The sequence below is a fragment of the Acanthisitta chloris genome, unplaced genomic scaffold, assembly GCF_000695815.1.
Source record: "Acanthisitta chloris isolate BGI_N310 unplaced genomic scaffold, ASM69581v1 scaffold6459, whole genome shotgun sequence".
Lineage (NCBI taxonomy): Eukaryota > Metazoa > Chordata > Aves > Passeriformes > Acanthisittidae > Acanthisitta > Acanthisitta chloris.
In genome coordinates, this window is record NW_008691941.1 from 57,164 (window position 1) to 80,242 (window position 23,079).

The 23,079-nt window shown below is 35.3% G+C and overlaps 1 protein-coding gene across 11 annotated transcripts in view; it reads left to right on the plus strand.

The window, feature by feature from the left end:
* The window catches only part of RIMS1 (regulating synaptic membrane exocytosis 1), a 121,804-nt gene that overhangs the window by 31,492 nt on the left and 67,233 nt on the right, over nucleotides 1–23,079 (plus strand). For 4 of the 11 annotated variants that reach the window (XM_009082443.1, XM_009082445.1, XM_009082444.1 and 1 more), the window contains exons 14-16: nucleotides 378–467; nucleotides 11,994–12,065; nucleotides 17,666–17,778. In XM_009082443.1, the coding sequence (XP_009080691.1) occupies nucleotides 378–467; nucleotides 11,994–12,065; nucleotides 17,666–17,778 (275 nt within the window). Of the gene's footprint in view, nucleotides 1–377; nucleotides 468–5,791; nucleotides 5,876–9,663; nucleotides 9,742–11,993; nucleotides 12,066–16,100; nucleotides 16,284–17,665; nucleotides 17,779–23,079 lie in introns of all 11 variants that reach the window. The other 7 variants (XM_009082435.1, XM_009082437.1, XM_009082438.1 and 4 more) reach the window with 4 other exon arrangements.

The window sequence follows — 23,079 nt, forward strand, 5'->3', positions numbered from 1 at the left end:
AGGATTTAAATTTATTGTTTGATATTTCTCATTCCACATTTCTTACAAGTGGATGCTGTTCCATGTCATTCAGTTTGAAGCATTTCAATATCTTTGCAAAAAATTTCTAGCAGTCTTTTGTTTGCTTTTATTTTCTAAACAAAGCTTGACATTATCATCCAGTCAGCTCTTTTATGTTTTCCTTAATTAAATCATTGTGATTCTACATTTTCTGTAAAGAGAGCATTATCTTCTATGTTTGCCTTAATTAAATCATTGTGACTCTACATTTTCTGTAAAGAGAGCATTATTTTATGAGTTAATATCTAACATTGTATTCCTTTCTTTGTTTTCTTTTTCTTTCTCTTCTACCATTGGATGCAATGCACTGGCACTAGTGAACTGCAGCCCTCCCTTGACAGGGCTAGGAGTGCTAGTACCAACTGCTTGAGACCAGATACTAGTTTGCATTCACCAGAACGAGAAAGGTATAAAATAAAAACTTATGAATTTCTTGTCTTCTGTGCTGGTGATTTTTATCAGTTTTGTTTTTCTCCATATGAGTACTCTACATTCTTGTACATTTGTGTCTGCTTTGGTATTTGTAGACATTGCTCCTATATTCATGTATGTCATGTAAAATGTGTGTTGGAGTTTATAACTGCTTCTGGCTACTTTCCTTGTTTTAGTTCAAGCTGATGTTCATTGTTTACAAAAGTCCTCAGTATGCTGATAATAGCGTTGCAGTGTGACGTATTTCGAAACTACCACTTGGTTGTGAATCTTCATCATCATTTGCTAAAAAGTATTACGTTTGTTTCTTGCTTGTTCTGTGGGCTGCTAATAAAGCGGTGGCATAAATTATAAATTATGACAAAACTCTCATTTGTCAAACCAGAACTGTAGTTTGTTTAGTGATATAATTTTTATAAAACAGCCAAACTTCATTGCTTTCTAAATCTAATCTGCAAATCACTCATTGAGGGTTTTTTTTTCCCTTTGTGACATTATATGAAGGTTCACATAAGTCTGGAGAAGAAACATTTACAGTTTAAATGACATACTGCTGTGGCACATATATTGTGCAGGCATGTTATGGATGCTTTCTGTGGTTTTAATATTTCAATAGCTTGGTTCAAATTTTTTAGGTGAATCCAATACTGCTGCTGTGTTTGAAAGATGGGATGATTCCACAAGGGAACTTTTCATCACCATCTGGTGGTTTAGGCTAAGAATTATACCATTTTAGAATGAGATTCTAGGTTCACTAAAGGCAATAATAGGCTCCCTTTGAGTGGGAGTATGATGAAATTTAAATTTAATCTGTGCAAAACATATTTCACTAGTGTGGCAGTTAATAATGCTTTTTCAGCCACCTCACAGTGTGCTGGTTGTAACTGTTGCATCATTTCCTTTATTGTGGGAGAGGACATGTGAAAAAAGGCACTGGGAATCTATTTTTCCCTTTGAGATAGGGTCATCCTAAGATTTTTTTTTTAATCTGAAATTTCCCTTTCCCTCCTCCCCACTTCCTTCTGCACGTCTACTGGAGCTTTGCTTTTCTCAAGTTGTGCCCTTGTTGTGGAGGAATGACTAAGGTTCTGCTGAGCCATCTCTGATTGAGCTCAAGACATTGCAGATAACATGAACATGGTTATTGAAAAACAACAAAAAAAGTTTGGCTGAAGTAAAGCCAGCCAGAATGAAATGTAGTATATCATTCTAATTTTAAAAAAAACATATTGTAGCATCATATTAATAACTGAGTGTGTAGACAATATGTTTTGTACTTATTTCAAGATGCCACCCATCAAGTTGAATATTCAACAGTAATTGGCACTTGTAAACTCTCTAGTCAAAATCTTATACTCAAAACTACATCTGTCACTGATGTCAACTAGTTCTTTTATGTGTTTATAATTCATGTCCAGCAGCCTCTGCCCAATGGGCACTGTGCAGAATCTGCAGCACTTTTCATGAGCTCCTTGTAAAGAAGTGTTTAACTTGTGTTAATGGCCACTATTACTACTAAACATGTGGCTTAGCCAAATCACCAATGGACCTGATCCAGAAAAATTGTCCATCACTATGAAAGATTTTCTTCTTAGATTTTAGAAGTTCTCAATAAGTGCTTTTGACTTGGGATCCTTCATAGGGCAGATAATCTCTTTTACAGGAAATTCATACTCATATTTTTCTCGATGGCTTTGTTGAAAATAGTAAGATCTGTATGGCTCTGACAGAGGATTTAGGACATACTCCTGTCCCCCTTCCTTCTGACATAAAAGATATTTTTCCCATACAGCCCAAGTTTTGAAGAAAGACCTTATATTTAATATTTAAAACCTACTTGAATGAATCTTTTTATTTTGGGGGAAGAAAACTTTAGGAGATTTAACTCTCCGCTGTTGAATGCATCTGCTTACACTTTAACATGAGGTTAGTGACCAGTTGCCTGTAATGACAGAGAAGTCTTCAGATTGAAGAGCACAGAATTAAGTTCCAGGTCTATAGAAAGCATTTTGGTTTTGTGCTGGACAAGACAAGAACAAAGGACTTAAAATACAGTAAGGCAGGTTCACTTTAAATGGTAGGAAACCTTTCTTGAAAGCAAGTATAATGAAACACTGCAATAGATGGTATGGAAAAGGTTGTCTTCATTACTGGAGACTAAGAAGAGATGAGACAAACAGTCATCAGGTGTAGGTCCTACTTGTAGTAAAGAGGAACACTGTGTGGTTTTGTGAAGTCCAATCCACAGCACCACTTTATTGTCATTGTATTTGAGGGACCTATGTTGAAGGTATTGTTATTTTTGTGGTGTTTCTTCTCCCCTCTCTCCTCCATGAATGACAGCGTAGATTTTATTTAAAAACTTAGACTTTTATGCTTCCAAATACAGACTTCTAAATATGGTTTTGAATATTTTTGTGAACAAAGTTAGGAGTATACCACCCATGGAAAATTATTTCTACTTATTGCCCCTAACCATTTGTCTCAGAGGGTTAGATTGTATTTGAGATCAAGAGTCAAAATGGGCCACTTGAGCTTTTTTTAACAAAATTGTATTAGTTGTGTGTAACTGATAGACAGCAGAGACCTATTTCTCTCTGTCAATGATTTATTGGAAATAGTTTTTATCCTTGAACTCTATACATCATTCATGTAATTTGGATCAGAGTAGTTTCTGGTTTTGAAGATGCTGTTTTGCCCGTAAAAGTAATTCTATTGACTCATTTATACCAGCAGAAAAATACTTTCAGCAGAATATGTGAATTTGTAACATACATGTCTTTCTAGTTGCAATAAACCATAACCAAAACAACAACAGCAGCAAAATTCCTTTTCTGCTAGAATTTCCATCACTTGAGCAGAAAACGTCCATATAACCTGACTGGCAAACTGACCTTGCCCTGACACAGGCCTGCCAAAGATTTTTGCTAAATAGCTTAATCCTTCTATATGCTCCTCTTTTGCACAGTATACTCTAGGACATTCAAAAATATCCAACCCTTACTAATACCTCTATAGAGTTGCACCATGCCTGCCTTTGTTTCCTCTTTCTCTTTGTACCTCCACCCCCCTATTTAATCCAAGCTGGTTTGTGTTTTGTTTTGTTTCAAAATGATTGTGTTGTTGAAATTCGTGTGGTGATCTGCAAGGCATATGTAAGTTTGTACTATAGTCATAAATGTCCTGTAGTGCCATTGAAAATGTTTTTGCTACTACTACTTCCTCTAGTATGGTTTTGTTTTTCTTATTGTCCTTTTCACTGTCTCTCAAAATTTCTTCTTCTTTTTTTTCCTTTTAAATTGGGTGCTTTTTGTTTAGAACAGAGAAATTTGCAACCTTCAGTCTCCAGTCAGAAAGACATCTAGGCATGAGGTTTAAGGGCAGAATCTGAACTAACTCAGCAATGGTTTGTCATCATGATAGAATCTTCCCCAGACTGATTTAAGACTGTGATAGTCACTTAATCATATGGAGAGTGGCTTTTATTTACCTGCTAAATTTCTTATGAGTTGCAAGCAATTGTTGTGTGTATTAGCATTTGGCACAAGATCAGATATACAGTTTGGTACTTGTATGCTTTTCTCCTGAGAGGTTAGTTAATGGAGATCTGAGCCAATAATTCCAAGGAGCACAGCCCAGGGGTTAGTTCATATACAACAGGGTCAGCATACCTACAAAATACAGTCCTGCAGCTGTGTTAGATTTGTTCTGAGGTGCTTCTCTGCAGTTGGAATCAAAACAGGATGTTTGCTATAAGCTGGTCACAACCACCTAAACAAGAGACAAAGTTGAACCATAAGGAGGTAACAGGGAAGTTGGAGCTGTCACTTGATCCAATGAAGGCCTGTCCTGATTTCATGTTGATTTTTCCAAGTCTGAAGTATTAGGTGTTTATATTATATGCCTTTCACAGTTATGTTGCATATCCCCATTTACATATAAAATAATGTCCAGTGAAATAACTGTTTGCATTAGGTCTGCAACATATTGTGTTGCAAGTTCTTTTCAACCATGTAAAGAAGTAGGTTATTACATGTTTGTGTTGTACTGTGGCTCAGTCATTCACCATTTGGTGAAAGGGACCATGTTCTCAAAGTTCATACTGAATGACCTACTTAATTCTTTCAAATGCTCTTTAATATTTGTAGTGGATATCAGCATATTAAGGGCTTTGATTGAGTGCACTGATGCATTAACATTTTCTTTAACTCTCAGTTTGGAGAGAAAAAGAAACTACTAACAACCTGCTTGCTCTTAAAACTTCTGACAGACCTTTCTAACTGTTCAAGTAATGCTAATCTCCCTGAAACCTTTGTTATTTGCATGTTCCATAAATCAAACGCTTTTCATTATTCCATGGACTGGAAGAATGCCTCAGAAAGGGAAATATTAGATAGTTGTGCAGAGTTTATGCAAACATTTTGCTATATGCAAATAAATCAGTACCTTTTGTTATTGTAAATTGTTATGTGTACATTTGTACAATTGCAAACACATAACATCTCAACAGAATAAGCAACACCAGTCTATTATATAGTATATAGAATTCTAAATTAAATGAGCTTATTCAAGAAAAAAAATCGTGTAATACCCCAGTTTTCATTCTCAATTCAAGTCCTTTTTGTTAAATTTAATTATGCAACATAATGTACTGGCATGTACTGCAGTGTTACAGAGAAATGAACAGAAGAGGAAGCTGTTTGCACACCCTTTGAATCTGTATGAATAATAAAAATTACCCCAGTACTTGTACACAAATGAGTGGCTTAATTGTAGCTAATTAATTTCCCTATACTCTTTCACTGCACTCCCAAAAAGAGTCACTTTATGCCCTAGAATTTTTCTTATAAGTCATAGTCCTACATTTGTTCTGAGATTGCATTTTTCCATGCAAAGGGCTAGGAGAGATGGCCTTAGTGAAATACCAGGAAAATGACCATCATATGGTCTTTGAAAAGCTCTTCTAGTTTGGAATTGCTGGTTCCTTTGTGAATGACAGGCCTTTAAATAGTCTAACATTTGAGAGTATTTGAAAACTTAATGGTACACCATGTAAAGGATTTATGCTTGACTAAATTCTGCATCTTCGGCATGTGTTCGCTTCAGATGTAATGCTTCTGCAGTAAACAGCCTTAAGAGAAAAATATACTTGGTTATTCGAGAACCGTTAGAAAAAATAATTACATTACACACTTTCATTACTTTTTGGCGTATTTTTCCAGTCCCAAATCCCATATATTTAATTTTCTCACAAACTAAATGTCCTATTTTTTTCCTGTTTTATTGAACGGGCAAACAGGGGTAGATGGTCCCCCTCCCTAGAGAGGAGACGACCTACTAGTCCCAGGATTCATATCCAGCATGCATCTCCGGAGGATGACAGGTACTAGTCAACTCCTCCCAGTTGAAAAATGGCTTACAGCATCTTGCACTCAGAGGAGTATACTGAAATTTTAAAGTATGCACATATGTGGAGAGAGAGCCTTACAACCTCCAGAAGCAGCCCAAAATAAAACAGCAGCTTAGATATCATCTCTGCATTTTGTTGAGCTGTTATAAAGCACCTAGGAATTAACATCTTCTCAAGTTTTCTGTTTGTCTGAGTGGTCACAAGCCACGAAATAAGGTGTCTGATGCAACAAAACACCATTTGTGCTAATGTTCTTTAGTCTGGTTTTACCTTCTGTCAGTGGTGCTGGTGCTTTCACTGTGGTGCTTTATAATATGATGACTATTTGTTGTAGAGCATATTCTTGTATACATGTTTATTTTCATTGGTTTTGTTTATCTTCTTTTTTTTTAACAAACTGTTTCCAATGGGATAAAAACCCACAAACTGATTTGTTGGAGGTCTTGGTAACACTTTGTAGTTGATATAGGTAAAAATAGGCACTGTTTGTAAATTCTGTCCAAATCAGGATGGTCTCCATGGAGCAAGTTTTCCTACTAAGGTAGGTTTTCATTAAGAACATCAGGGATTTAAATAAATTTTCATGCTGAATATCCCCAGATTTATAGAAGCACCTTTGGTTTTTACATCTCATGAGCTTTCTAATCACATTGGGTTTGGTATTCCATTGCTTTGGCAGTAGGAATTTCTTTGTTGGTTTGTTGTTTTTGTTTTCAGATAGATCTGGGTGGATTTTAAGCAGACATTTTAATTTCTATTGAAATTCAAATTCAAAATATTCCCTTCAAAGCTTTTGCATTACAGTAAGTGACAGGATGCAGACGGTTTATTTAATTAACCTGAACATGAATTTAGGAAGTTGCACTTAAAACTCTAAGACTGGTATAGCAATAAAACTCAGTTACTGTAGTGCTAGTGTTTACCTTCTGCTAAAGAAGTCTATCCACAGTATTGGTATTTGTACTGTGATTTATCTTGTTTGCTTGATAGTGGATATATTCTAATAATACAAGGTGCAAAGAGTGTAATTGTGTTTGGATAGCATTTCTTTTTTTCACTTGAGTTAGACAGATACTGCGTTTCCAGAAATTTTGTCAACACTTCCCTTTGATGGGACAGCTATTAATAGTTTACAAAAGTACTTTGTGTCTTTTAGGCATTTTTAAATAATTTGGTTCTTGTTTTTTCAGTTGATGGAAAGCTTGCCTTTGTCTTCAGAGTATCAGACTTGGCAAAATCATGTGGTCACTGAAGCAATTCAAATTAAATCATAATCATATCATGTATCAGTGAAAGGAGGTTTTTTATCTAAATAGTGCCATTCCCAATGTAGAATTGTAAGCCTTTTGATGTCAGCTGAAATTTTCTGGAGAAAGACTGAAATAATCTAATGCCTGTTAACAAACATTGTCCAGTAAAGCATCTGAAGGATAAAGAGTGTTATGGGAAAGATTTTAAGTTGGATAAACAGCAGCCTTATCTTCTAAGTGAAATCAGCACCTTCTTATGTTTCTAAGTCTTGCATGCAATCTGGTCACCAAATCCCAGTGATGCAGTCACTGATGAACTCAGAAGGAGTGTAGGCTAGTCTCAATCCTGAGCAGTGTTTGCAGCCTACTAGTTCCAGGATCTTTCTCCCAGATTAAGAGAAGTTCTGAGAGCATCTGACTCTATGCGTTGCATGTCCAATACAAAATAGTAGCCCACCTTGTCTGTAGAGGGAGTATCAGTGAGGGAATCAAAGGTGCTTTACCTTTGTTTTCTGTGCTCTAAGTTTACATTGGTTCTGATTATTTCCCACATTTATTACGCTCTAAGTTTACGTTGGTTCTGATTATTTCCCACATTTATTGTGTTGGGCCAACACTACTCAGTTCTATAATTTACTCGGATCAACTTGACAACTGAAGCTGTGTGTTGGGGAATGACTGATGGATCAGCAGGGCTAGCTAACAAACTGCTTATCACCACTTTCAAATCATGTTTCACAGATTAATTTGACTTTTGACAAATGTCATCTTACTCTTCATTTGAGTACATTACAGACTTATCTTACAAATTGAGTCAATTTGCATATAGATCTTGCAATCAAGATCTATTTCTGAATACAATTCTTAAACATATGGCATGCATTATTTTCAGTTTTGATAATTTAAATTCTTTTTTTTTTTGCAACATTGTATTTATTTATAATGATTCCTAACATAAATTTTTATAAAAGTCTTGGCAAGACTGTTGTTTTTCTGGAATTCATTCACTTGCCATATCAGAAAGAAGCTACTGCTTGATGTATATTGACCAGATGAAGGCATGAGTTATGTATTATTTCAGTGCTAAGAATTAACAAATATTTGGTTAGTATCATTTATTTCTATAAGATTTTTATTTCCATTCAGTGGCTCCATTGCTCCAAGGTTTTTGGGGTTTTATATTAGAAACTTGAATTAGAAAGTCTAAATGTCTAATGCCTACAGTGTAGACAGTCTGGAAAACTGTGAAACTGTGAAATTGTAAATGATGATAAAACAAGGTGAATGAAAGCTGGGAACTTAATGGTAGGTGGAAATTTTATTCAGACTTCCTTTTGAGAAGTCTGCATATAATGTCAGCATATAACCAAGCCTGGATAAAATTAGACTTAAAAAAATTAATTATCCTATGCTCTCAGTTAAGAGATGCAATTTTTGTCAGTCATGTACACCTGTAAGAGTGCTTGTCCGAGAGTCAGCCTGAAGCCAGCTGTAGAGTAAGTGCCCTTCTGGGACTTTCACAAAGAGCACTTGAGGTGAGAATTGGCCAACAAAAGACCAATTTGGGCTTTCTCATCTTTCCAGCAACACCATGTGACTGAATCGGGGAGGCAGTTTTTTCAAGACATGAATCAAAGTGTAAGGAATGAGTGTGAGGAGGTACCAAGCCCTCAGAGTATTTGTGGCCTCCAGGCTCTCATACCATGTAGATCCAGCTTTTCCAAAAACTCTAGTTAAAATCAGGAAGTTTTGAACAATACATTCTTGACAGCTTTAGTGCTACATAAAGTAACAGACACTGCAAACCACGGAGGTCTCTTGTACAAGCCAGTAATAACTCATTCTAAAATGTTAGGCATGTTCTTATACTGCTTCAGCAGAAATTAAAATACTGTAGAAATTTTTTAATAGTCAGATCTGCATTTGTAGTGTTTTTTGGTTTTTTTAAAAAATGGCGCCTGAGTCAGTTATTCTACTTTGTAACTGAATTATTGGTAATTTTTCTTGCAGCAGCCTGGCTGGCAACAGAATATGAAATTTTCATCAGAATATATGAAATTATGAAATTTACTTGTGTTTTCAGGAGAATGTCACCATATAATGACAAAATATGCATCTTCTTAAGGGATAGATTTATATATTCATCCAATTAATAATGCCATAGATTAATTCTCAAGTATCAATTCACTAATTATAGATTAATTCACTGTATTAAATTACAGTGCTTGCCAGTGGCTTTTAAATAGATATTGTTGTGGCTTTCATTCTATGATTTATTACATCTTAGATTGTTGCTCTTACATCTAAAAACTTTAACATGTTCTCCAAGTAGTCTTTGGCTTAAATCGGTGGAAGGGGAAATGAGAAATGTAGCCTTTTTCAACAGATCATGCCTTAATGCTTTTTGTTTATATATTTGACTGCATGTCTCCACCTTCACTGCATGTGACCATCTCTCTGTTTCTGCTCATTCCGTCCAAATTCACATCCATGTTTCCAAATATTGTGAAGAACAACGACGCTGGAGTCTTGCATTGCAAAACCAGACAGTGTAGACCACCTAAGTGCTAAACCTGGAGCAGCACAGAGGTATCCTTATTTGCTCAAATTGTAGATACAAGTAAATGAGGTATTGGTTATAGTATATTCTTCATAAGTTCTGCATACTTTTGCATATTTTCTTTTTTTTTTTCTGGTTTTATGCACAAGTACATATATGCATGTATTTCATGGGTAATATTTAATCTCCTATAAAAGTGCATTTAATAGGTAAATTTGAGTGTGATATGAGCACCAATGCCCACAGTGTGCTCAAGCTGAGCCAGGTCTGCAAGTGCTGTAGTAGACTGTTGAGCTGTATGGAAATGTGTACAGCATCATCATAGCAAGAGGAAGGAAACAGAAAGGAAACTGATTTTAAATGGTTTCTAGCACATGCTGCTCCCAAAGACAGTGCTGAGAGCAGAGAAATAAGCATATTCAGCTCACTAGTGCTATATATTATTATCACTTTTCACAGGGAAGCATGTCATACAACTCAGCTTTTCCATCCCACTAACAGTACTCACTATGTGTTCTTTTTCTCCATTGCATGCAATGCCACAATTTAAGCAAGTGATGTAAGGAGTAAGAGGAAAATAGTCCCCAAACAGAGCAGAGGGTGACATAATTTGAATGATAATGCTGCTGCATCCATTAGATCTAACCATAACTTTAAATACTTTGCTAACCATAGGCTTTAAGTAAAGCTGCATGCAGCATTTAATACATGTGTTTCCCTGTGCATCCACTTTGCTTTTGTCCTGGTAAAAGAAAAAAAATTGGTAAGTAATGAGAATAAAAAAAAAAATATCTGATAAAATACCTTTAAAAAAAATTGATAAGTAATGCAAATTAAAAAAAAAATATCTGATAAAATACCTTGAGGGCAAAAGGGATCTTAATTTTTAATCCGATATACTATTTTTTGTAAGAAAAAAAGATTTTTTATAAAACCCAGATGGCATCAGGTAATGACCTCTGCTCATGCAGAAAGCATTTTGTATTTTGCTGCAGTGTTTGTTGTGGAGCATACTGCATCACAATCCAGTGCTCATCAAATATTGCAGTGGGTACAAATAATAAAAATCCACTGTGATAATGTTCTTTGGGTATAATTTGGTGCCACAGCTGTTTAGGTATCTTCCAGTTCAGACACTGCTTTACTCTTTATAACCACAAAGATTTAAAAGGAAAACATATTATTTTAAATACTACTTTTATCTATTTGTCTTGCCCATGGTAATTCTTTTATAGCTTAATATATGACATTGATTGTGTTGTTGCAAGATCTTATATGTATTGAAGTTTGTCAGCATTTCTGGTCTATGAATGAATAATCATCACTCCCTGGTTTTGACCACTCCTGAGAACTTTTTCTCATAAAAAACTGAGATTGTCAGAGGTTTAAAATTATAAATCCTAATTTGAAAATGCTCACATTACTGTGGATAGTACAGAAAATTCTGTAACACAAGACTTGCAGGACTTGCAGAGATTTGCATAGTATTTTTATAGTCCTGGGTAATAATGGTGAAATATGGCTTTACCTTTGTTCTCACATTTACTGACTTATATTACTCTTCATTGTTCTTATTTACTATCAAAGAAAGTGCTTAGATTGTCAGAGGTAACTAGTGCCTCACTATCCAATTGTCAGATGAATTTTATAAAAATTTGGGAAAGGAATGAAGGAATGAAATAGATTTCTAGCTTATTTATATTGACTATAAAAAAAATTAAATTGCTTCAAAAAATTCCTAAAAACCTGAACAAGTTTTAATTGAATTAGATTTTTGAAAAGCCAAGTTTTTATTAATAGTGACAGCCTTATTTAAATCTATATGATGCAGTATTTTTTTGCTTTGGAAAGTTAGATTTTAGAACCGTTTTTAAAGTTTACATTCGAATAGTATTTTCTGGTCCATTCTGTAACATATTTTTCCTGCTGTCTACTTTGAATCTGTTTTCCATGCGGTGAAGAGGTAACTAAAAGGCTTATGAAGAGGCATCGTTTCTGATCTAATACAGACTGTGAAGTGGGAACTAGTTGCAGGTTGTCAGGATTAATGTTTTCTTCCCTGTTTTGGTACCTCAGAAGTTTCACACCATCAGCCTCAATGAAACCTACTCAATGCAGTCTCAAACCTCGAGTTCACCAGCCTGTTCATGCCAATAGGTGTCACTTTCTCATCTGTCAACCATTTCTGTTATTACCTTTAGAATACATGAATAAATAATCTCCATGTTTCTATATTCTTTTTCCTCTTTGTTTATTTCTTTTCCGACATGTCATTTCACAGGCAGTCCAGAAAAGTGGAAAGATATAGCAGCCAAAAACAAACTAGGAAAGTCTCCGCAACTGAAACAGAAAGGTAGGATTGCTGGTCGATGTGTGAACAGCTGTTATAATCAGTCTGGTTCCAGTTTTTGGAATATACTTCTAATATGACTCTTTTAGAACATCTGTGACAGTACCTAAAGCTGCATTGCCATAATTTACATTATTTACTTTCAATCTACATGATTAGCACTGCTTGCTGTGTTGCACACATACAAAAAATTTCTGGTAATCTCCTTCTTTGCAGATAAACTCAATGGTAAAGACTAGCAGTCCTTTTCTGCACCTTACCACTGTTCTTTTTTGCTTTAACATTTAGTATATTGAAATATAATAGATTAGATAGATATAATAATATCATATATCATAATTCAAAATGTCTCTGTTCAAGTTAATTTCACTTTACAATATAAAAATGTTAAGTTACACAATGACATATGTACAGAAATTTTTTAAATCTACCATTACATAAAGATAATATAAACACTGGGACTTTAACTTTTGTATTCATTGAATTTTCCTGTACATGAATTATTATTATAACTTTTAACTTTGATGCTACAGTAGTATAGGGTTACATATTCAAATTCTTAAGAAAAAGTAAAAGAAAATCATATAATAAAGAAGATATGAAAATCATATCAGAAGTGCATATGGTTAATTTTTAAACTCTGTGTACTGGCTGAAATTAGAGCAGTGAGGAGAGGTGAGATCCTACCTTTGCTGGGATTAGATTTATGTTATCTTGATTAGCAGAGGTGGAATGTACATCTGTTTACATTGTGAGAGCTGAAAAACTTCCATGAACAACACAGAACTCGATTTTCAATAAAAATACACATCATGTAGCAAAACTTCAGAGCTTTTCTTTTGTTTTGCTACTTTGAGTTCCAAGTTATCATTTCTGATCTAAATGCAATGGTTACACTTTTCTTCTCTTTGATGATTCTGTTGTCACAACAGTCCAGTTGCTTTTTCATTTTCCATCAGAGATATTGCCTAAATGATGGCAATGATTGAATCAGGGAGAGTTTTGCCATGAAGATCACTAAAGGCATTTTTTCCCTTGTTTTTTCTAACTTCTGGGGAGTGACTGAGGTCCAAGGGCCTTGGTTCTTGGCAATGGTTATTCAGCAATGAACCCAATGCAACAAAAGCATAGGGAAACATGAATTGTGCTGCTTCTCTATACATGCTTTAGTTTTCTGTTTCAATGAAATGATTCACTGCTCTTAGACGTGAGAGTAAAATGTCTAAATAAATCTGAGTGCTGTAGTTAACAATTTCATCACAGATATAATATTTTGCTAGTGCCAGAAAGTATTGATAACAGGACAGGCAACTAATTTTCTCATCAAATTGACTCAAGACCATTTTTCTTCATATTTCAATTTTTTTCTTAGAATTAGTCTTTATTTTGCAATTTGCAAATCTTGTGTACTAATAGTTAAACATATTACTGGGATATCAGCATGCTGTCAGCTTCTCTATAGCTCATTTCAACATGCTATGTTGATCAAGTTTTCTATATATTGTGATAGCTTAGGAAATGCACATAAAAAGGGAAAAAGCAAACCTTTTCAGGACACTTTATAGAGCCTAAAATAATTAAGGTAAAAATTGAGATAAGCCTTCAAGATGGGATTCAGTAAACTGTTCTGAAGGAGTAAAATCGATGACATGAAAATCAAACATTTTCTGTTCTTGTATGAACAAGCAAAACTTGTAAGAATTGTTCATTCCAATTCTAAAATGTTTTCTTTCAGTCCTAACTGATCAGCACAGAAATGCCAGATGTGACGTTACTTGTCATCTATGTTCAGATACATACAGTCTTTTACTGTACTTTCTATGTTTTACATAGGATGCTGTGCCAGAGGTGCACTGGATTGTTGATGTTCTCTTATTCTCAGTTTTTTAGGTGGCAGCACATTTTATTTAGCGTGTGCACCCAGACATCTATCTGAAGGGAAAGGAATTAGAACTTTTTGTGTGCTGGCAGAGCTGAAACCTGTAGGATTTCCCTGTAGACCATTGCCAGCTGAATTAGTAGGTTTTCTACTTGCAGTCTAACCTTCCTCTGTGAGGAAACAGAAGATGAGATACACATGTATGCACTCATTGCAGTCTCATTCCTCACCAGGTATCATTTTTGCCCCAAATTCCTCTCTCCATACTTCTTATCTCACTTCTGTCTCATTTCCTAATTAGCTTTTGTCTCCCATGCTTGTTCCTTGTTCCTTTTTGTCTCATTCTCTTGATCAGCCATTTGCAGACTTCTTCCTTCCAACAACTGATCTTTCTTCTAGGCCAGCAAGTCCTTAACTCCATTCTAGTTATTCTTCAATTGCCTTTAAGCTCTTTTTGTTTGCACCCCAAGTAGCATATTTGTTTCATTGTAACCCTCCAGCTAATGCAAATCTTAAGCCTGATTTGTCTTTATTTGAGTTAAGCAAATCCTCTATCTTTCTCTTGGAAGGGGACTAGTCTGTAAAAAGGGAGGAGGAGATAGGTTTCTGACTTGCAGATAAAGTCCTGTCGTGATCTGTAATGGCAGGACAGACTCATAGTTTTTCACTGGACTCTCAGATAAATTCCAGGATATTTAGCTTCTGAAATGAAAAACAAATCAGAACTGAGAACATGTTGACTTTGTTAGATTGAAGCATCCATTCAGAGTAAAAGTAAACAAGAACTTCCTGACACAGAGTGGGATCCATATTTACCTTATGAATGTTAGGATGTTTAAACATCCCATAAAACAGATGCTTAAAAGCTGTTTGCACACAATAGCTGGCATGGATTACTTTTACAGTCAGCATGGAGAAACAGGCAGTTTCAGAACTCAGCTCATCTTCATTATTGTAAGCATCTTTTACAATCAGGAGATTCAGTATCTGCAATAATATCATGGTTATTATCAGGGCAAGCCAGGAGTTAAATGAAAGAAGAGAAGGAATATAAGCAAGGTCAACAGAATCTTGGGGGTTTTGCATTGTGACTGGACTTCCACATTAACTATAACTGGTAAAATGGCTTTGAAACCAAACCTGTTTGTTATCCTTGGTAGGCATCAGCATGTTATTTCACATATAGGATCTTTTTTTCAGGATTATTTCTTAGTGTGTGATAGTCATATGAACTAGTCAGTTCCTTGGTTAGTTTGAGGGTACAGTTTGTGGGAAAGTTGTGCTGGGTATATGAAGGGAGACTTTATAAGTCTGTAGAAACCAAAAGTTGCAAGCAATCAACCAACAAGAATACCCCACAATGAAATGATGTCACAAGAAATTGAAATTTCTGAAGTAACAGCAGATCCAGTAGTATCTTTTACAAAATGCTGCACTGTTGGAAAGCCAAAGAAGAGTAAAAAGGTACAGTTAGAATACTTTGGCACTCTACAAACTTTAAATGTTTTGGTTTATCTTATACTTGTAACGTGTGCAATTACTAAACTACTAATAATTGTGCTTTATTATATTAACAGAATCATTTTACTGCATAATATTAATTATATTAGCATTAGAGTTCCTTCAGAACTGCATTTCTGCTTTAGAACTTACAGCAGAAAGATACTTAAATAGATTGTTTATTTCAAACTGTTAGTGAAACCAAGAGAATTTCATTTGTGCTTCCATATTGTCCTTTTTTAGGACACTACTTGAAATCCAGTTAACATTTTTAATAAAGATTTAAGGTATGTTTTAGAAACAGAAATACTTTGTGGTAAAATTAGGTATTCATAGCCTCCTTTGCCAGTCCTTCTGTCATCTGTTGTTAGCTTGTGTTTGCTGTGTTTAAGGTGCAGCTAGAGTTTTTGGCCAACTGTCCCCTATAAGCAGGGCAGTCCAACAGTTCCACAGTTAGGGTCGTGTGTATCTGCAGTGGTGAGTGTTCTTCAGTTTCTCATTTTGAAAATGCATTTGCATTCAAAATTAATAACTTCCCTCTGAAATGTCAACCCTGGTCCTGCAGCCAGGATTTGCAATGTTCTTTGATGGAGGGGGGCATGGGAAGTTGTGCCTGGAGCTAACAACTGAACACTTTCTTTTTGGCCCTGATGTTTTAGGGGTCTTCTACCATGTCTTTCTAGAAGGGGACTTCCACCCCCACGAACGACTGAACAGCCAGTCATTAGGGGAAAGCATCACACTCGCTCAAGGTCGAGTGAGCAGTCTAGTATCAGACCCTTATGCTCTGTACATCACCTAGCATCCGGAGGCTCGGCGCCACCTTCTCCACTTCTGACAAGGTTGCTATTACATGTACACCACAGCTTTCATGTTCTGCCTCCCAGGTGTCAGTGTGGTGTTGTACTTTCCTGAGCATACATGGCCCATTCACTCATTCTGACACTGTAGATTATCCTCTCTTCATGGTATTTACACTTCTCCCATATCTTTTACGCCACCTCTCTTCACCATCTAGATGGTACTTCTTGCTGTTGAACTCAAATAGTTATGCAAATCAAGAGTAAAAGATTGGCTGTGTTTCGTCCTTCCATTGTTGTGTTTTGTTCTGTATCCATATCAAAACGACTGAAGTATTTTTCTTAAACATTGTGCAGAAAATCACAAGCTTTTCACACAGATAACTCTGATCTTGCAGGCTAAGAGAAAGTCAGTTGACCTATGTAGACTGAAAGCCAACAGTGTTTTGAACTTGCACAAATGCATTGCTTAAAATTAAAAATTATCTACTTGCAGCCTTGCACTTACCTAGTTGATCTTGCAAGTCTAGTAGATAAACACTGTTTATCAACTACAGTGAGTGTAATATTACTGTAACTGACAACAGCATTTCATGGTAAGCTCTACTTCTCTGCAGTCTGCTGCTTCTCATCTTTGTTTTACTTTTTCCCTAGTTATTACAGGTGCCCATACTTATTCTGAATGCAAACCTACCAGTGCTCCAAAGCTGTTACACTCAGTTGTATCTATGTACAAGAAATCAAGTAGCCAAGTTGTTCTGAAATAGTGCTAGCTAGAATTCAGCCAAAGAGGTTTAGGATATTTACTTAGGTATGAATGTTAAAAATCTTGTACATGCTTTGCATTCACACACAGAAACACACACACACCCCTCACTCCCTGCAATACCAAGGATAAAGGTCTTTTTCCTTCTTTGAGTTCAGGGGAAAACAACACACTATCACATGGGAATAGATACTGTCCAATTCTCTGTGGCCTTGTTAAATTATTGCATCAGCACAAAAAAATAGAGTTAATAAAACATAGAGGGAGCATTTTGTATTGCCCTTGTAACAGTGCAGAAGAACATACATAAATTGAGTCATAATTATAAATGGTTCTTAGAAAATTGCTTTTCATTCCATGTTTTTTGACTAGTATTTTATGAAAGAAAAAAAAAGAAAGAAAAACCAAGCCTACAAATAAATAAATAAATAAATTGCAGCTAAGGGAAATAGCTCTCCTTAGTTGAATGTAGTTAGAGAAATTAAATGTGAGGGCTTATAAGTCGACTAGGTATGTAGACCTGAGTATGTGCATATGGCATACACTAAATTCAAACTTTTTCAAACTCATCTTCAGTATATGCAACTTAATGTGTTTAAAATTCAGAATATAAAACATCTCTTGGCTTATTTTGCTTCTATCTTAATTTCATTTGCAGAACACATCCACAAGGAAGTCCCACACAGTCTCCTCCTGCAGACACGTCCTTCAGCAGTCGTAGGGGAAGACAACTACCGCAAGTTCCAGTAAGAAGTGGCAGTATAGAGCAAGGTATCAAATAATGAGCTTATGATAGCTCACACTCTTTGATTTCTTACCTTTCTTTACTTAAAGTCTACTTGCATAACTATGTGTCCAATGCTATAATTCCACTAATAAAGCAATAGAAGAGAACATAATTGTATTTGTAGTTTGGGAAATCCAGTGGAGTTTGACCGGTGGGTTATTACATGTGGTTTAAATGCCTTAATTTTCTAGTACCTGTTTATGTTTGTCTACTTTAATATTTCTGTGAGAATTATGGTAGTTTCCAACACATATCTAGTATGTTATCAGCTGAGAAAAACAGGGGCAAAGATTTTGACAACGTTTTGACAGTCTTACTGATTTCTTATTTTGTGGTTTATATTCATTGTTGTGCATTATTAACATAGATTAATAACAAATATCATGAATCTGTTTTTCGTCTGGAGTTCATAGTTCAGTGAGTAAAGAATGAAAATTAGCACAATGGGAATTGTGAAAAGACAGGTCATCAGCTCAATCTTTCTTAAGAATAAACTGATCAGGCAAAGAATGCTGCTCTTTTCTGAAAAAAACAAAGTGGACCTAATGGTTATGGAAGATATTTTTACATACTAATATGAAGAAAGTATGTATGTTGCTGTTTCCTTTTTATACGGCACACAGAGTTATTATGGTAAAATGAAGTGGCACAATGGTTAATATTTGCACATTCACATTTTCTTCTGTGTTTAAAAAAAGAAACGTGTTATGTCATTGAGTACAAGCAACAAATGAGGTTGTCACATAGCACCAGGTTTTCTTCTATGTGGAAATTAGAGAAATGCTTCTAATTATGAAGTATTGTAGTGCTTTATGGAACTGTTAGCAGGCTGTGTTCTCGAACAGATAATGTTGCTGACTGTGACTGCCTTATTGTGACAGATTACCACTGTGGGGCTTGTGTATGATGGCTCACATTAACATGCAATCAGTTTGCATTACTCAGCTTTGAGCTGTGATGGCATACTAAACCTTCAATTAGCACATATAAATGTACTCTTGTTTTATATATGTGTTGATTTTGAATGATTAATATACTGATACAAGTGGCTTTTATTAATTTCAAACTTTATATTTGGGTTCTCTCATTTCGTAGTGAATCTAGGACTGTCTGGATTACAAACTAGTTGCAAAATACATTTACGGCTTCTATTTCTGCATATTTGCCAGTTGGGGCTTTTTAGGGCAATGTAATTAGTAATGAATTTCAACTTCCATGTTTCTTCTTCAGTTGCAGAACTTGGTGCAATCTATAATGATGTATCAGTGTTGAATTTAATTTTAAGTTGGCTTTTCTTTGGGTATTCATCTGTCATCTTTCTGCTGTTCTTGATAACTGGTGTGTGAGAATAAAATACTAGTTTATGATTGTTGAAGGCATTGGAAATGAATGTAGAACTTATCGTGAAACTGAGTATAGATGGGATGTGTACAGAAGATGAAACGAAAAAATCGAGGTTGAGCAAAAGGCTAAAGCTGCTCTAGGTTTAGCAAGTTCTTGATACCATGAACACCTGTCAAGTAATGCTGTTTCAGTGAACTTGTTTGCACTTGTGGTTGATATGGTTGTGCCTTATACACGGAGTGTACAAGTAGGATGCGACGTATTGTTTTCTTTGTTGCTATATATCATACCACCTGTGTCAACGTGGCTGTATTATGGCTCGTGGAATCCAAGGTTAAAGACATTTCCTTCACTAAATAGTACTTTGGTTTTGTCTAAGTGACCAACTTGTGCTTTCGATAGGGAGGTTTTCTGATTTTACCCACGTTTAATACCTGGTTCAAGCTCAGAATGCATTTGAAGAGAGTTACTAAATCAAATAAGTTTTATAAAATATTTAAAAATGGTTTTGTCAGTATCTGCTGAAATACCTATGGTAGTATGTCTAACTTTATAGAACTGTAAGAAATTAAAGTCAGTGAGGCTATAAGACCACAGTATTTGCTCTGATTTGCACTATTAAATTTTAATACTAGTTTCACCTGTTTAATCCCTGTCAAAGGAGTATCAGGATCAAATATAAAGACTGGAAGTGATCTGACCTTAACATAGGATTGAATCCAAAGCATACTGAGTTCCGTAAAAGAGTTGCATTAGCTGTACCTGGAACTGAATTATATACTTAATGGTTTAAATTCACAGTCACCATAGATACAGATGATGTCAAAATCTAGTGCAATATACAAATGTCATAGGGAACATTTCAAAATGCATTTTCTTCATTTGCAAGTAAAACTACATCTTGGTGGTCAGTACTGATGTCCTGTGTTTCAGAAAAGACCTGTATGACACAGCATAAAGTAACATTTTATTAGTAAAGTATTTCTTTGTGCTCTATACAAGTCCTGTTGTTTTGGAAGGGTTGAATACACATCTAAATATGTACATCTATGAATCTAAATTTGTTGTACCAGTCACAGTGATTGCTGTAAAAAGATCGAATGTCTGTATCAAGAGTGGTCTTCTTATTTGCTCTTCACATATCCAGGAGACATAGAAGAATCCAGTCAAGTAATTTTATTGCTCTTTAAAGCTCTCATGGAAAAAATGAGAGCTAATAAAAGAGCAAAAGACTGGTAAAGGTTTTCATCTGGAGAAATAGAGTAATATTTTGACTCATCTCTAATCTTTAGTGCTCAATTGTAAGTGATCAAATCCATGTTAATAAGACTTCTTCAAGGGCTGACATCGCATCTCATTTTGTTGTCAATTTTAGACTATAAAAAAAGTCGCTTCCTTCTCTCTACCAGGTGGTGATCTCTCAGTTACTACTCTGGTTGGCAGTTTGAGAATCATAAACATTCAACCTATGATAAAATAAGGTAGTTTTACAAGGTCCTTAACATTAGACACACTTTATTAAAAAAAAATTCAAATCTCACAGAAGTAATTGTTACAGAGAAGACCAAAGTAGTGATCTTTATTCCATTACAGAAATAGGGTTGGGACTACTGATCAGGAACAGAAAAAAAAAAGTAAACACCTTAAATGTAGGGGGAAAAGTCCAGTTTAAGGACTAAAACCTCAAAACTGCATTATTATGCACATTGGCAAAAGGAAAAAAAAAGAAAATCTGAGAAGTTTTCTTGGTGATTATGTTCTAAAGGGACTAGCAGCTTTGTATAGTTTGGGAGTTGAGGAGGGCCATAGTTTTTCACTTAAGACAGTTCATGCAGAATTTTTAAAGTGTTTGCGGCTAAGATTGTAGGTTTCTGTAATTTTTCAATGTGATTTTTATTTTAATGCCAGGGATATTCAATGAAGACATAGCTGTATTTCTTCCCTTTGCATCCCTGTCAGCAATATTTCCTAGAGTGCAAGACACATTGAGATGTTATTGCATCTAAAGGTCTTGAGATGCTTGAGTATTGAAGGTTAGTCTTGTATAGGTGTGTCTGCATATGTTTTCAAGACATCAGAATCTAATAGTCATTACCCTAACTTATGCTACTTAAGAAGTGGTTTGGGGGGGTTTTGTATTAACTGATAATTTTATAAAACAATCCTAATGCTATGAAGATGTTTTGGCTCAGTGACTAAAGCAGTGAAGTTCTAAGCCATGGTAAGGACAATGGTGTATTCTCAATATGTCCTTCTGTGCTGAGCTGTAAGAGATTTGCCTCACTGTTTCTGTATTTGCATCATATTTCAGTGGAACTGTGCAAATCATTGAGGGGTGGGGATTCTGCATTGACTTTGTTTCTCAGCTGTTTCTATAACAACTGTGTGATGTAGTTGCATGGTTTTTCAGTGATACTCTTGTATAAAGCATATCTCTGTGGTCTTTACTCCGTCCACCCTCTGTTATTGCAGCTATCAAACACCACAGGAATTCTTGCTTGAATAGCATCTGAGAGTGGCTCTCTACACTTTTGTATAATGGTTAATCATTGTATTGATCAAGGAAATGAATATACACCCTGAAGACTTGAAGCATTTTATCTGCCCTTCTTTTTCTCTGCAGTAGATAATGTTAGGGATTATATTAGGAAATATAGCAAAAAAAACCAGGAAGAAACCTATTATGTGCTATTGGAATTTATGAGCAATATAAGTGTGTGATGACTGTGGTATAAAAATCATCTTTCAGGGTTTGTTTGTGCAAAACAGGTCTTTCTCCCTCTATCTTCTGTTTGGGTTTTCAGAGCGTGGTTTCTTTATCATAACTTCAGAAATATGGTTTCCTATTTCAGAAGTCCTATACTGAGGGTAAGGTTTGTGATGATCAGCAATCTATTTACATGTCAAGAGCATCTGTAAACACCACTGAAGTAGTGTGGTTGTATGTGTTTCCAGTGGCATCTATTGATGGCAATAGGTCTTATGTAGTGACATTGAGAAAAGCAAAAGTGCATCCAGGATTAGGTATTGCTGTATCTTAGCTCATGTTGGAAAAAGCTGCATAAGCTTTGTACACAGCCTGTTTGCAGGGTGAAGTGCATGTGTGCTCGTGTGCTGCTGCTCTTACATGAGGGAAAACTACAAGTCTCTACTGGGAGTGAATGGGGATTACTTGTATAAAGTTCATGTGTATAATATATGTACAATGGTAGTTACATCACAGGGGAATTAAGTGTTTTGATGTCAGGTATTTCTTTTTTAACAAATAAGAATCAGAATTTCATACAACAAGTCAGTATGTTGTCAAATAATACATTGAGTTGCAAGTATCTTTTTATATTTAACCACCTTAAGATCCTAAAAAAAAAAATTGCGAGTGAAAATTGGTAGTGAAAACCATTCTGTGTATATGTACCTGATCACTGAAATGTCATTGCAGCGAAAGTGTGGTTGGGGTAATGGTAACAGCTGGTAGTGAAAACCATTCTGTGTGTATGTACTTGATCATTGAAATGTCATTGCAGTGAAAGTGTGGTTGGGGTAATGGTAACAGATCAAACCCTTTCAGTTAAAATCTTTTTGCAGATCCATCAATATAAAAATCGAGTTGCAGAAGAAAAAGAACAATTTGTTTCAGTGTTAGATTTTAGTCTTTCAGTGTTGTTTGTTTTGTCTTCATATTTCTGGTTTTATTTTTAAACTATTAGGTGGCACTGCCCATTTTGAGGCAGCTTGTGGAATCTTTGCTCATGCTGGAGAGTATTTGTTTAGCACTGCTAACTCTGGCAAATGAGTTCAAGCCTCTTTTATGTTTGCCTTAAAGACTGATTTGTAATAGTCCAGTGGTTATTGAGTATTATAGATTTCAGTTAATAGGTAATAAATTTGTAACATTCGTGATTGCAAAAAAGGCTTCAGAACCTAAAATAATGGTGTGTGGT